Raw genomic sequence first — 16,527 nt, 5'->3', positions numbered from 1 at the left:
ATTTTTGTGTCTTTGGATGTCTAGTGAAGCCCATGAACTCTCAGAATAATGTTCTTATACATAAAGTACTTAGGATTAGAAAGGAAATCCATTTGTATTGAAATGTAATTATCAAGGTCTTAAGGTTGTGATATAGTAATATGTGCTTGTAAATTGCATTAAATAGCAAATCTGTCAGTGATCTAATAATACCATTTTGAAGTAGTAATAAAATGAATGGTATTTCAAGGTCATTGTAGAATAGTAATATAATAGGAAGATATGGTGTTTCTGTTGGTCTAAGTCATAGAACTGTTAATGGTACAGTAATTAAATTTAATTGCATTTGTAATTAAAACAAGTGCTGTGTTTTAATTTAGAGCTTAGTAAAGATAAATATGTAACTTTTATCCCTTATTCTCAGACTTTTACCCCTCTGTTTTTGGGGCTCCGTGTCAATTCCTTCAACTTCCTTGACCTAACGTTTTTCAGCTGCGCCATCTGGTAAAACTCCACCTGTACCCACCACTGCTCTATTGTTTTGCCCTTGCCTCCTGTCTCAGCTTTACTTTAGGCTCTTGGCACTTCTGTTCTGAATTATTACTGTGGCCTTTTGTCTCTACTAACCTTTAACTGATATCCTTCATGTTCTGACTCCAGCCACTCTGCCATTCTTCCCATTAGCCCTGCGCTTACACCATGGACAGTTCAGTTTCCCCAAAAGTATATTGTATTTTCTTAGCCTAACTCTTAACTCAGTGCATAGTGCCTTTTCTTTCCTTCTTTGCGGAGAACATATTTTTCTCCATCAGCTTGACTTAGGTCTCTAACTCCTGTCTCAGCACTTTACTGTCTTTGTTTCTACAGTCTCCTGTATTACTGGAGCAGAGGCAGAGACCTCGTCTCATTTCTGTATTCCCAGCGTCTGATTTGGTACCTGGTAACAGGTTCTTATTAAATGCTTGTTGGGTGACTGCTGGATTGCTTCATTTCAGGTTAAGTGAGCAAAAACCTCTGTTCTGGGTCCTGAATTGAGTGACAGTTCTGTTGTAATGTGTTGATTATAATGATCCCAATGGCCCTGTTATTTGAGGGCAGGGTTGTGATGTTATATGTTTTTGGTTTTATGTTCTTTGATTTAAAGGGATACTTGCTCTTGGTGAAGAAAATAATTCTGAGTATCTCTGTAATTTAAGTTGTGCAATACCAGCTCCTGGGTGCTACAAATGAACAATTGTATTGGACTGTTCTGTTCTTTTGTTTTACTTCTCAGTATCAATAACATCAGCCATTTCACTGTGAATCATTAAAGGTAAACCGTGAAAGGAAAGGGGAGCCTTTCGCTCTTCAAACTATTCAGTGGGCCAGGAAAGAAGTGATGGATATCTCAAGCCCTCATTCCTGCCAGTGGCCTGGCCACCTGGGAGATCACAATTATTATTAGGGGCTCTTGAGTCCACACACAGGTTACTGTCATCTGAATAATTAATGTGTGTCTTGACATATCTGTACCTATTTTTCAGAGGTTTCTATGTGCTGTTTTGATTAGTTAAAATGCAAATTTATTTGAAAGCATTACTGAATTCATGATTGTTATTTCCTCCAACAGTGATGGAGAACAGCTAATATCCTGTGGAAGTTCACAATATTTTTTTTTATTGTCCTTATAAAGGGTCTTTATGAATAAAACATTGGGGATCAAAATGTTATTTTTTAATTAAAAATTTTAAATTGTGATAGAATATCCTTAACATAAAATATACCATTTTCTCCAGTTTTTCAGTGGATAGTTCTGTGGCATTAGTATATTCACCACTGTTTATTTTCAGTACTTTTTTTTATCTTCAGAATATGTTTAAATATTTTAGAAAGCCTTGTTTTCTTTGAAAGGTCAGTGTCATGTTGATGTAGATCAGCCCTGTTATTTATATTATATGTGTGTGTGTGTGTGTGTGTGTGTGTATATATATATATTTAGTACTAGAGATTGAACCCAGGGGCGTTTAACCACTAAGCTACATCCCCAGCCACCCTGCTTTTTAAAAATATTTTATTTAGAGACAGGGTCTTGCTGAGTTGCTTAGGGCCTTGCTAAGTTACTCAGACTGGCTTTGAACTCAGGATCCTCCTGCCCCAGTCTCCCGAGATGCTGGGATTACAGGGGTGCGTCACCGCGCCTGGCCCCTGTTATATTTTTTTTTGCCTCATCATTTGAAGGTCAAATTTTGATCTGCTTGGAATATTAAAGTTTACCTTTATGCCATTCACAGATTCTTTCATCCAGTAAATATTTAATTATTAAGGTGTTAGCATACGCTAAGTACAGAATGGAAAAAGAACTGGTTTGTGCCCTTTAGGAGCTTGCAGACTGTAAAACAGAGTCATACCAAGAACCAACTACAATTGTAATAAGGCCACAGTGTATAGAAATGCAGAATGATCAGAGAACATAACAGGTGAATCTAAGATAGTCTTGCAAGTAGGGGATAGAAGGAGGCTTTTGAGGTCATTAATGGGTTTCTTGAGAGTGTAGAGGTTAGAAGGGAGAAAGGGAGGGGGTTATTCTTGAGGGTCAGAGCTTTAAGTTTGAAGGACCATAGACTCTTGACCAGTATTCTACAGATCAGAGTCTATTATCTTTTTTTGAAAGAGAGAGAGAATTTTAATATTTATTCTTTAGTTTTTGGCGGACACAACATCTTTGTTTGTATGTGGTGCTGAGGATTGAACCCCGGCTGCACGCATGCCAGGCGAGTGCGCTACCGCTTGAGCCACATCCCCAGCCCCAGAGTCTATTCTTTGTTTCCCTAGAATTTAATGCTGCTTGGCCTACATTTGTGTAGTACTTTAAAAGAAATGCTTTACAAAGATTTTTGTAACAACCCTATGGGTTTATAACAAGGCTTATTATGTGTGATATAGTCTCAGAAACTGACTAGACTTATTGGTATGATTTATTCAAGATTATATCTAGTAAATGATTGAGTCAGAATTAGAAACCAGATTTTTTTAGCCTTAAATCTTAGCAGTCTACCAAATCAGCTTACCTCTTGAGGTACTGGCAGGGTATGCATTTTTTAGCCTCCTTTCTTCTCTCTCTCTCTCTTTCTCTTTGTAGTGCTGGGAAATGAACCCATGCTAGGCAAGGGCTCTACCACTGAGTTACATCTCTAGCTCCTTAGCCTTTCCTTAAGATGGAATGGCAATGTGGCAAAAGTGCCAAAATGTGAGGTCTGGCCAGACATATCTGAATTCCAACTCCTACTACTTCCTTGTGAAGTCTTGGAAAAGAAATTTACCACATTTGTTTGGATATAAATTGCTATTAATTGAAAGATATGCTTCCATTTCAGAAATTATAAAATGTAAGAGAAAAAAAGTACATTGTTGAATTAATAACATCAGTTTCTCTATCTGGAAAATGAGGTTGATGGAACTTATGGGGTTGTGAATAATGAATGAGATCATCTCTGTAAAGCACATGGGGTGCTTGATCCATATTAAATGTTCAGTAAATGTTAGCTTTTATTACTTTGTTGTTATCGGTATGTTGTATGACAGAATTCTCATGTAGAAGAAAAGAGCTCTCAGGTTAAAAGAAAGTTTTGTTGTGTTTTTGTTTTTGTTTTTAAGTGTTGCTGTTAACACAGGAAACAAGCAGTCTAGCAGACAGTGATAGACAGATGCCAAGTTCACCTTCAGGAGAGCTTCACTACTTTCTGAATGACCAAGTAGAGTGATTTATTTAATTTTCTGAGATCAATTTCTTCATCTGTAAAATGGAAATACAGGTCAAGTATCCCTTTTGGAATACTTAGGACTAAAAGTGTTTCAGATTTTTGAGTTTTTCAGATTTTGAGTATAAAATTTGGATTTTGGAACATTTCAGATTTTAGAATGTTTTGGATTTCTGATTTTTGGATTAAGGATACTCAACCTATAGTAACTTGCAGAGTTATTGTGAGGATTAGCAATAATATCTATAAAGGGTCTAGAATGCTGTCTTGCAGATGTTAGGTATACAATGAAAATAGCAAGTACTGTTATAAAAAAACATCTAATTAGACAAAATGCAGCAAGTACTTTTTAGGTTTTATGTGTGTCTTCATTAGCAAATTATTTAAATGAGACTATGCATATAAAGCAGTTAACTCAGTTGCTGATAGCTAAATTAGGCTATCATCATCATCATCATCATCATCACTATTTCTATTATTATTTTCAGTAAGAATATAGTTCTCAACCAGGAGCCATTTTATCTTGTCAGGAGATGTTTGGCAATGTCTGAAAAGACTTCTGATTTGCACAGCTAGGATATCTGCCATCTGCTATGTAGAGGCTGGGGATGCTGCTGAATACCCTGTAGTGCATAGGGCAGCCCCACAACAAGAGTCACTCAGTCCAAGATGTCAGTAGTGCTGAGGGTGAGGAACTTCTCTGTAGCCATCATTTTCAGTAACAAAGCCTAACTCTTATCCTTCATATTTCTCATTGGGATTCTGGCTTTATTGGAGGTAAGCCTTTTTTATTTTCATTTTTATTTTATTTTTAAATTTTTCTCTTTTTGTTGGGGGTAAGACTTTATTTTTATTTTAACTACATTATAAATAGGATCTTTGAGACCAGGGAATCTCACAGCTTTGCACAGGGGGAGCTTGTTAATGACAGTGATAGATGAATATTCAGAGGAGAGCAGAGTTTTCTTTTTATTTTGGCTTTTGTTCATGTACTACTGCATGTAGATATAAGTGGGCAAAAACGTGCCAGTTTTTGTAATAGCAGCCCCTCTTTAGGCTTTAGAAGAGCCAAAGTATAAGATTTTGGAATTTTAAATTGAATATTATAAGCCATTGCTTCCTACATTTGAGATATTCATATATTGCCTTCATAAATTTGGCCTTAACTATTTTTTACCACATACCTTGTCATAATGTTAATCATGTTTTATTTTCCTGGCCTTTTGTTTACTTAATGTTTTTAATCATTCATTTTTGTTGGGCATGGTTTACATGCCTGTAATCCCAGTGACTCTGGATGCTGAGACATGAGGATGGTAAAAGTTCAAGGCCAACCTGAGCAACTTAGCCACCCAAAAAAAAAATAAAGTGAATTAGAGATGTAGCTCAGTGGTGAAGCACTCTTGGGGTTAATCCCTAATACCAAAATTAAAGTAAATAATTCATTTTTAACATAAATTAACTTATCATTATTGTAAAAGGAAAACAGTTTGCTTTGCTACAGATAGAACACAGGTCCTTAGTCCCTTTTTTAAAAACCCTATCATATTTTTCAACATTAAGACTTTTTTTAATTTAGAAAATGTAACATAGTATATTACTCTAAGGTAAAATTCCCTTAATCATATAAACAGATGCATTTCTCCAGTGAAATAGCTGAAAATATTGAGAGGGATAAAGACTAAATAGTCTGGGTCAACTAAGGTCGGGTTTTACTGCCAGATGAGTTCAGGTCAGTCCAATTTCTATGACCAAAGGAGTAACAAACATTTGTTTGTTTTCAGGTCTTTTTGGATTTCAGAATTGAAGGTAGAGCAGCTAAAGTGAGAAAGGTCAATAATTCTAAATTCTAGATGTCTGCGTTTTTTGCTGAAGGAGATTAGTGAGGATCAGAGAGGTGTTAAGGACAGTTAGCACCAAACTGATAGTTAGCTTGCCTCCTCCATTTAACTTTTCTACCATTAGAGTTTGTTGAACCTAATTTATTTTGTGCAGTTTTGAGCAGTTTTGTAAAGATTGATTTTTTTGGGGGGTTTATTCTTTACTAAAGTTCTTTCAAACAAAAAAGAAAAATTACTTATAAAAATTTCAGTCAAATGAATTCTCTCACTGGGCATGGAGGTTCATGCCTGTAATCCCAGCAGCCTGGGAGGCTGAGATACGAGGATTGGGAGTTCAAAGCCAGCCTCAGCAAAAGCGAGGCACTCAGCAATTCAGTGAGACCTTGTCTCTAAATAAAATACAAAATAGGGTTGGGGATGTGGCTCGGTGGTCGAGTGCCCTTGAGTTCAATCCCCAGTACCTCTCCCCCCAAAAAATTCTCTTACATTTACTAATAGGGGGAGGTCCATTGGGCCCTTATTAAATCTAAGATAGATGTATTATGAGATCTTAGTAATTTTACATTTTTCATATCTTGAAACAGTTTGCTATTTAATTGTCCTAGGAATTATTTTATTATTATTTATCAGTTATTCTTAATAGTGGTGAAGGATTAATAAAACAAAAATGATGAAATCATGTAGTATTACATGGGTTTTTAGTCCCCCCCCCAGGGCTAAAGATGGAACCCAGGGCCTTGCATGTGCTAGGCAAGTACTCTGCCACTAAGCTAAATCCCCAACCCCCTACATGGGTTTTTAAAAGAAAACCTATATAAGAAATCTAGGGGGGGCTGGGGTTGTGGCTCAGTGGTAGAGTGCTTGCTGTGTGGGGCACTGGGTTCGATCCTCAGCACCACATAAAAATAAAATAAAGATATTGTGTCCACCTATAAGTAAAAAATAAATATTAAAAAAAAGAAAGAAAGAAATCTGAGGGCCTGGGGATATAGCTCTCTCTAGAATGTACAAGGCTCTGGGTTCAATAACCAACACTGGAGGAGGGTTTTTTTTTTAAGCTTTTGAAGCTTTTGTTGAATATAGTTGATAATTCAGATTTTTATTTTTTAATTTTTTGCCTGCAATGGTAAAGGAAAGAAAATTGCCAATACATTAAAATAATTAGACAAATCAGAAGACAAGTACAAAGAGACTTCTGTAGACCAGCTCTCTTCTAAAGTAATATAATGTAGCCACTTGGATAAATTTACATCTTCTAATAGTTACATTAAAAAGTACAGGTGGAATTCATTTTGGTAACATTTAACCCAGTAGATCTAAAATGTAATTTTATCGTATAAGCAATATAAAATTAATAATGTGATATTGTATATTATTTTTCACACTAAATCTTAGAAATCTGTTGTATATTTTTTGCTTTATATCATGTCCGTTCAGACCTCTCATATTTCAAGTGCTCAATAGCTACATGTAGCTAATAGTTATTGAATTGGACAACACATCTCTAGACTTTAATGATGGTAGTGAAATTGATCATATAGAATTTTCACTCTATGAGACCTTCAGATGATGATATTCTAGATTTTTTTTTTTCAAACTCAAGAAGTGATGGCAGAAATATTTCTAAGGAGAAAGGGGAAATATATGTGATATTCTCATGTACTAAGTCTTTCAAGAGGAAGAATTTTATTCCACAATATTTTGTGATAATAACTTGAATCATTTATTCTGCTGAGACACATGATAGTATTCATCTTTTGTGATGCTTGTGCACCAAAATTTACAGTTGATGGGGAATAAATGTTGGAGGAAGGTATGTGTATATCAATAATAAGAAGAAAAGAGAGTTGAAGTAAAAGAAGTCACTGGAGCCATCATTTGAATTTATAAACCTAAGAATGAAAACGTTTTGCAGTTGTAGCACAAAGGAAATGGCTATGCGCTATTCAAAAAATTTCTGAGCTGTCAAAAATTTTCAAAAATACTGCATTTTGAAGATGCAAATGCAAGAAAAAGAAGTAGAAGTTTGATGAACTAAAACCTGTTAGAAATGTATCTTCAGTTTGAAATCAATATTTATAAAATGGATGTGTTTGGGCTTATGTATGACAGTTGATGGGCATTGCCTTTTCAGTTGTGTATATCTTCAAAACCTGGAAAATATGGAATAAAAATTTGTGTTTGCTATGCTTATATTCTTATATGTATTTCTATAAAGTTATCTTACATTATCCTGTCGTTTTTACTTCTGAAAGTGCTTTTTAAAATTAAAAAACAAAACAAAACAAAACCTTGTGGTGCTAGGAATCAAACCCAGGACTATATAACTTTTTAGACTATAAAAATTCAAAAGGGTCTGTTGGACCCAGGTGGGAAATGATGATCACCATTTTTCCTGGTATGCTGAGAAAGGTGTATAGTGGGCTGTGGGTATAGCTAGGTGGTAGAACTCTTACCTAGCATGTGGGAGGCCCTGGGTTCCATCCCTGGCACTGCAAAAAAAAAAAAGTTGAAAAGAAAAGTTTTCCATTATGATTCAGTGTTATTGTGTTATTTAAACTGCTTAAGTATCTCTCTGAATATCACTTCTTATACTACCTAAAATTATCTCAAGTATGTCCCAATCTTGGAAATGCTCTTAATGTGAAAGAAGTTTGCTTCTTCCCCAAAATTTTACCAAACTATGGTAAAGGATGTTAAAATATACAAATCCATGGGGCTGGGGTTGTGGCTTAGTGGTAGAGTGCTTGTCTCTCTCTTTTTTTTTTTAATAGTTGTAGATGGACACAATACCTTTATTTTATTTATTTATTTTTATGTGGTGCTGAGGATGGAACCTAGGGCCTTGCATATGGTAGGCTAGCGCTCTACCACTGAACCACACAAGCCCATCTGAGTGCTTGCCTCTTGCATGTGTGAGGCACTGGGTTCAATTCTCAGCACCGCATATAAATAAATAAAATAAACATCCACTGACAACTAAAAAAATAAATTAAAAATCTAAATCCATCAAAAGGAGAGGAAGCAACAAGCAACAGAGTCTGTGAGGCTGGAAGGCAGGTGGCTGAGAAGGCTCACCAGCAGATTCCAGAGGCAAATCCCAAGTTGGCAGTGGAAAAACTTCAGGGTGCCTCTGGAACCAAGGGTGAAAGGTCAGGACCAACATGAGGAAGTTTGGGTGAAAGGGTTGAAAACCATTAGATCATCCTCTCTTGCTCTTTGGTCCTCCTCGTCTCCAGGCTGTGGTTTATCCTCTAGAGAGCAGAATACCAGGTCTGTGGACTAAGAGAATCCTGACAGCTTCGGGACTTACAAACATAGGGTTGAATTCTCCCTGAACACTGTGGGCCAGGCCTTCTAGACAGGATACTTTAAGGCAGAAGTAATAATAATTTTTGTTTTCCATTGTTTTGGCAGTTGCTCTATAACTGTAAATAATATGCTTATACTGTTACCTCTTGTCATTTTAAACATTATCTTGTAATAATAGATTAACACATTTATATTTCATCTTCTCCCTTCTCTTAATGTAGCTATATCATTAAAAAATTACATCATTTGCCTTTGGCATTTAAAAGATATTTTTAATTATTTCTTACTCTAAAACTTATGACTTGTCACTCTTATCCCATCTGGTTTTACTCATGGATGCCTTATCTAGAATTGAAAATGGAGATAGACCAGTTTAGCAAATAACTTTATGTAAAATTTAAAGTTTAGGATTTTTAAAATCATTTTTCCCTAAGACCCATAGTAAAGGTACTCTTGCCTGTCATCCACCATTAACAGAGTAGAATATCAGATTTTCACTTCCCAGCTTTGCAGTTTTAAGTCTCTTGAATTCCAGCTCCCCTTGATAGGGCAGGTCTGGACTTCTGCTGGGCCTGGTAACTGCTGGAGTTGCTGAGTCTTCTCTTCACTGCATTGCTTTTCAAGCTGCTGTTACTGTTTCACACTAAAAACACATGTCTGTGGATCTGAATATATATCTAAAGTAAAATCTCATTATTTGTTAGGCTAGATTGACTTTCTAGATAAGCTCAACTAATGTGTTTTCTTTCTTTCATTTTTCATCTAGGCAGTTGACAAGTACTTCAAGCTTCCTCATGCTTCCAGTAAACCACCCCGGATTTCAGGAAGTCTTGTGGACACTTCTTATAAAACATTAAGATTTGCATTCAGAGCATCACTGAAAACTGCCATCTATCGAATAACTACTACATTTGGTGAACATCTGAAGTAAGTTTATCTGTTTTGACCCATGGAAACAGTTTGCTTTTAGGAGTTCCTCTGAGGAATAGGTATGAGAATTACAAATACTCACATATTTGAAGTATTCTTTTGGTGCCTTAATGGTTCTCCCTGTGAATTAATACCTTGGAGTTAGACTTAAAAAATTTTACCTGTTGCTGGGCATGGTGGCACATACTTGTAATTCCAGCTGTTTGGAAGGCTGAGGTAGGAGGATTGCAAGTTCAAAACCAGCCTCAGCAACTTAGTGAGGCCCTAAGCAACTTAGCAAAACCCTGTATCAAACTTAAAAAAAAAAATAAGGTTGGGGATGTGGTTCAGTGGGTAAGCACCCTTGGGTTCAGTCCCCTCCTAGAAAAGAATTTGGCCTATCATAGCTTTGGGGATTTTTTTCAAATGACAAAAGAGAAGACAGAAAGTTATAGAAATAGTAACTGTAAGTATATATATTGTATGTAAATGTATATATTTATATATAAATAAATGTAAATAACTATAATATATAGGGCTGGAGTAGTGGCTTAGTGGTAGAGTGCTTGTCTGGCATGTGTGAGGCCCTGAGTTCAAACCTCAGCACCGCATATAAATAAAAGATTCATGAACAACTAAAAAAAAAAATGTGTGTATATAAAAATATGTGTGTGTGTGTGTGTGTGTATTTGCCAAAAGATCCTCAAGGGAGAAATAAGACAAAAAACTGAGGACCTTTCCAGAAAAGCATATTAAAAATAATTCTACATTTTGGCCAGGAAGCTAAGACCTGGGCCGAGCAGAACATTCCATAAATGTGTCTGTGGTGCTTTGTGAGTCACGCTGGTAAAACACTGACAGATCACAACACCTTCAGAAACGAGAACCATAATGCCAGACCTGTTTATATTTAGTTTCATTGATGTTTACTGCGTTGCTCTTATGAAACAATCTAGCAAGGCATGATGAGGGGTACTAGTTTATCAACTAAATCATGATTAAATTGTAGAGGGCATAAGAGATTGCTCTGTTTTTACATAGTTTAGGACTTCCTCATACTGCCTGTGTTTAGAAACAAGGAGTACATTCCCTTTTACTTTCTTAATACTAGGCAGAAGTAGTGGCAGGTATTTATGGGACACTTTGCTTCTGTCTGGGAATATAAAAGAGCTGTGGATCATTCTCTGTCATTAAGACATTTACTAACTTATTTAGAAACAAGCAATAATCTATTGAGCAGCTTCTACACCTGTGCCATGTATTGCAATTTTTCATTTATATCTTCTTAAAGATGTTGTGAGGCACAGAAATTATCCTAGTTGTACAGATGTGGAAACTGAGGCAAAGAGAAATTAAAATTTCTCTGATAGCACAGTCTATGCATGTTTGAACATGAATCTGAAATCAGATCTTTTTTTTTAATATTTGTTTTTTAGTTGTAGTTGGACACAATACCTTTATTTTATTTATTTGTATGTGGTGCTGAGGAGCAAACCCAGGGTCTCGCATGTGCTAGGCGAGTGCTCTGCCGCTGAGCCACAACCCCAGCCCCCTGAAAGCAGATCTTTTACTTTTAAAAATCTGCCTTTCTCTATCTGTAAACACTGGTTTACCTCCATGGTATAAACTAGCACATAGATATACAATCAGAATCTACTCAACATTGAATTCAGAGAAGGAAATAGATATGATGTGTAATAATGATAGTGCAAAATCAGGGAGAAAAGGAGATTTCTTAGATAAGAAAGAGGGGTAGATAACTGATGAAAAATTATGAGAATGAAATTCTATCTTGGTTTCTTAGAGATAAGCCATATTTTAAATATGCACTAAAACTGATGAGTAGAGTTTAGTTTTTACAAATATAGGACAGAATTGTGTGGAGGAAGGAATATTACATCTGGAGTTAAAACATCTGGATTTGTATCTGCTGCATCATTGACTATCCTGTGATTGTGGTTACCTAATGAGGTAAAATGATTTGCCCAAGATTATACAGACAGTAGGTTGCAAAACTAGAATTTAGACCGTAATCTTGCAAATCCTTGAGTTCTGTTTACAGTGTCTGTGCTCCTAGGCTGTGTTTTCTCTCCTAAGCTCTGAACCTTTCTGATACTACCTAAGCTCTCACTTTACTTCATTTGGTGTTGACACAGATAAAATGAGATCACAGGTGCTAGACAGAAGTCCACTGTACATTATATATTGTGACAACAACTATTAGTATAATAGCTAATTATTCACAACCTAAAGCTCCCCCTCTGAGAACCAGGTGTAAATAAACTCTTGAGCCCTGGAATTATCCTAGACCAGTTACTCATTGGAGACGTTCATTCAGCACCAGTTTGCCCATTTTTTGTTTTGTTTCCACTAAATTTTATTGGGTATATTTGAGGTTTATAACATGATATTATGGATATGCAAAAGAGTAAAATGATTCCTACAGTGAAGCAAATTAATATAGTTATCATCTCATAGTTTTTTTGTATGCTTGACAAGAGTAGCTAAAATCTACTTTAACAAAAATTCCGGATAGTTTTTTTATTAACTATAGTCCTTATGTTTTACATTTTATCAGTAGACTTGTTTATTCTACATATCTATTACTTTGTATCCTTTGACCTACCCTACTCGCCATTTATTTATTTATTTTTTTGGTATTGGAGATTGAACCCAGGGCACTCAACCACTGAGCCACACCCCCAGCCCTATTTTGTATTTTATTTAGAGACAAGGTGTCACTGAGTTGCTTAGTGCCTCGCTGTTGCTGAGGCTGGCTTTGAATTCAAGATCCTCCTGCTTCAGCCTCCCAGGATCCTTCAAGATCCTCCTGCTTCACGCCTGGCCCCATTTACCCTCACTTTAGGCAAATTTTATTTACTTCCAGCCTGTAATGTATCAAAATTTACTTGAGGGATAGAATTGATGATGGAGTTAAGACTACTGACAGTTCATAAAGGAGAGTTCACTACCTTCTAGCTGAGAGAAGAGTGATAGGAAAAGCCACAGACTGGTGTTGAGTGCAGAGCCATTTAGTTAGAGATGACAGCTTCACTGGCATATACCTAGAGGGCATGCATCTTTGCACAGTGAGGTACTTGAAATGGTTTCATCAGAGGTGAATATATTGGCTTAAGAAAACAGATGTGAAAGGGGCATTTTAGGATGGTTTGTAGCAAAATTATTAAAATAAGACTTTAAGTATTTTAAAAAGTGGTAACCTTAGTTATCTGAAATTTTATCTTCAGCAATGTTATATTACTATTCAAGAACTGGAAAACCAGAATCTTTTCTGTTATATTCAATTTTTCTCCAAAAGTTTAAAAGGAAGTTTTACACAAGTTTCAGTGTGTATTTGCCCTAGTTTTGTCAAGGTAATGTATTTTTGTGGTGGTGAGGGTACAGCAAGAACCCAGCATCCCCATCCAAACATAACTTATGTTCAAAGGGAAAAGTAAATCTAAACCACCAAGCCATTACCTTTGAAAGCAATTAATGGAGTCTATTGTGTTTTAACCAAACATTTTAGTTTAAAGGATTTTATATTAAAGGCAATTCAAATACTCTACAACTCAAAGATAATGTTGGAATCTGGTTTAAATAAAATAATAAAATCCAGAAAATCTACTGCAAGGCCTGGAACTCTGCACAGCAGGTTCCACAGCAGAGCAGGTTCAAATCGATGCCTTCACTTGTCAGTTTTGATTTGCTCTGGTCTCTTAGAAGGTAGAAGCATACCATTACTGAATGCAAGTCCTCTTCTTCATTAGATTAAAAAAGGTTTCCATGCAACTTTTTCAGAAGTACTAAATAAGTGAAGATTTCTATTCATTTTTAATTGTTTTGAAAAATATTGACTCTGTGCTCTGTGGTTCACTTAATATGCTTAATGTAAAATAAAGCTTATGCTTTGAATTTATGTTTCATTTAGTGCTGTGCAAGCATCTGCAGAACATCAGAAAAGACTTCAACAGTTCTTGGAGTTCAAAGAATAGTTAAGTAATATAAACTGTGTTCATTACACTGCTGATACAACTACAGATGGGACAGTAAATGTTCAGCATTCTTGGATCAGAAGAAAATGGACTAATTAGATGCTTCCTTTGTCGTGGTGGTTGCTTTGAAAACTATACTTTAATGGGAGAAATCATGGAAAGAAATTCTCAACAGAAAAACGAAAACTGCCTCTTCTGTACCGATTGCTTTTTGTGTGTGTGGTATAATAAAATCTTTATTCAATTTTATAGGAGCATCGATGGCAGTAGAAATGTCTCTAGCTCATATTACTTAATAATAATAACTCAAAATTTTTTTAGAATTTACTTTTGAAAAGAGTGGAGCCAGTCCAGAAATTAAAATAGGTTGCCTTGATATAGTCTTTGTAATTATTCTGAAGAGTCTAGCTCTCTGTAAATTCAAAATACAGGAACTTTTTAGTGTAGTTTCTGTTTACTGAAGGATAAAAATGGTAACAGTGGAGGAAAGTTCACAGAAAAAAAATATTGTCTAAAGGACATATTTTGTTAATCTGTTAGGTTGTGTTTTTGTTTCCAGGGACAAATTAAATTTGCATGATTGTCTTAAAAAAGTCTCAATTTACAGATGCTAACTCTATATAAAAGAATGTGGAAAAATTCAGTTCTTAAGTTACAAGATTAAACATTCACATTTGGAGTTTGAAAAACAATTGACCAACATGTATGAATTTATTTTGTATTATGCTAGTAAACAATAAGTGTATGGGTATTTTCCCAACTAGTTTTGCTTTCTTTATCTGGAACAGAACATTAAGTGATTGCAGAGTTTTTCAAGTGAGAGAAAAGGTTTTGCAAGAAAAACCAAGAAGCTTTCCCTTTCTTCCCCATCATTCATCTTCATTAGATCAAATTATTTTGTAAAGCTTGTCTGGCCTCACGGAGGGAGTGGCTTCTGCTGTGTTAATTGGCTAATTAAAATATAATAGGAAAATCTTTAAAGTGAGAAACAACTTAGTCATCAAATAGCAAGTGAAACCAAAACGAGAGCAGGATTACTGTACTTGGGAATATGTAGTATGTCCCAAGTGTGAGTGAGGTAATTTTATAATTTATTAGATCAACTTCTTTGGGGATGAAAGATTAGAAGTCCTAGTAACTCATTGGACTAGCTTCGGACTAAAATGCTCCTTTGTGATTCTCTTTCTATTATCTTTTCCCCTCTAATTTCTCCTCAATTTTTTCCTTTAGAGTCAGCACAGAATTGTATATGAATCTTTAATGTGGTGTATATATGTGTACCATTTGTTTGCTTCAATGATGTATTATATCTTTACAATAGACTATTTTAGCTCCAGGCCCTATGGCCCCCTTTAACAAACACATGCCAAATTATAAATGAATCCTGCTGGCCTCCAAAGTGTCTTTATGAGACAGTTCCCCAATTGTCAGTGTTTGGGTATAGACTATTGTTAGGTTTTGTTTTTCTTTTTTTCTTTTCTCTCTTTGTGTCTGAGGTTGAGTTGACCTCTTTTTTTGAATGTGAAAGTTAAATTTCAAATGTTTCTTATACTTGACCAGAAAATTGTGGCTAGGTTAACTGAGAACTCTTGTCTTCCATGTATCAGAGCCATAAGCTTTTTATATTCCCTGACTGCCCCTGACTGAAGCATTTTGGGCGACAAGGCCTCTTCTGCTTCCATTGAAGAATTGTGGAGCCTGGCACCGTGGCGCCTGACTATAATCCAGCTACTTTGGAGGTTGAGGCAGGGGGAATATAAGTTTGAGGTCAGCTTGGGCAACTTAGCCAGACCCTGTTTCAAAAATTAAAGATTTTTAAAAGGCTGTACATGTAGCTCAGTAGTAGAGAACTTGTCCAGTATGCACAGAGCCCTGGGTTCCATCCCTAGTATGAGGGGGTGGTGGGGGGCAGCCTTCCTCTGGCTGTCAGTACAAAACACAGTTGTATCAGCTCTTATGTCTTGACCCTCATGGAAGGTGTAAAGCCACAAAACTTCTTTCCCAGAGAACTGGGAAACTGTCCTGGAATAACCTTATACAGTTGAGTGGACATGGATAATCAACAAATTTTTTACTTTGCTGGATTTTTTTTCTTGGTAATTGTTTTGCATATCTTCCTATAAATATTTATGATAATCTGTTTGTATCCTTTTGTATATCATTGATATTGAATTGGATAGAAAAATAAATTGACTGTTTTTTAAAAATGGGACTATTAATTGAAATATTTTTGTCTACAAGGTCAGTTATTTAATTTCTTGTAAGTGTGTGTGTTTCCTTAACCAATGCAATTTAATCTTAGAATTGTTGCTTATAAAACCTGACTTTTTGAGCAATCTGTTTTAGCTCTTAACCAGACTAATACTGTGGGTGATCTGTGTTTAGTGATAGCTCTTAGGAGCCTAAATTCTAACAGTCTCTCCTTGTTGTCTTGGCTGTCTTTCTTCCAGAGCTAAACGAAGGGTTCAGGTGCTGAAAGCCATCGCTTAAAAGAGGTTTCTTTTCTTGCCAAAATTTTGTTTCTAAAGGGATCATATTCCCCCAGGCTAACAGTTGTGCCTGTCAACCTTACTTAAGTTAGTCTGAACTTCACCTCTGGGTAGCTGAGGTACTAAGACGCTCAACTTCCTCTCATGCTTTCCCAACCCATAGTCATCTTTCTTTAAAACCAAATAGCTAACAATCTAACTATTCTTAGCAACTTGCTGACCACTGTTTTTAAGTAAGCAAATTCTGTATTGTTTTGAGGAGCAA

General features: G+C 35.8%; 1 protein-coding gene across 1 annotated transcript in view; it reads left to right on the top strand.

Annotated features, from left to right (window-relative positions):
• The window catches only part of Ndc1 (NDC1 transmembrane nucleoporin), a 59,474-nt gene extending 43,476 nt beyond the window's left edge, over nt 1-15,998 (top strand). Inside the window, exons 17-18 of the mRNA XM_046450859.2 lie at nt 9,636-9,796; nt 13,710-15,998. Coding sequence (XP_046306815.1) covers nt 9,636-9,796; nt 13,710-13,773 — 225 coding nt within the window. The 3' untranslated portion in view covers nt 13,774-15,998. The remainder of the gene's footprint in view (nt 1-9,635; nt 9,797-13,709) is intronic.
• Nucleotides 15,999-16,527: the final 529 nt, after the last annotated feature.

The sequence above is a fragment of the Marmota monax genome, unplaced genomic scaffold (genome assembly GCF_021218885.2).
Source record: "Marmota monax isolate L192 unplaced genomic scaffold, Marmota_monax_Labrador192_F-V1.1 WCK01_AAM20220418_F8-fsc00023, whole genome shotgun sequence".
Taxonomy (NCBI): domain Eukaryota; kingdom Metazoa; phylum Chordata; class Mammalia; order Rodentia; family Sciuridae; genus Marmota; species Marmota monax.
The sequence above is the reverse complement of the archived record's forward strand: the minus strand, read 5'-3'. Positions and strand labels throughout refer to the sequence as shown.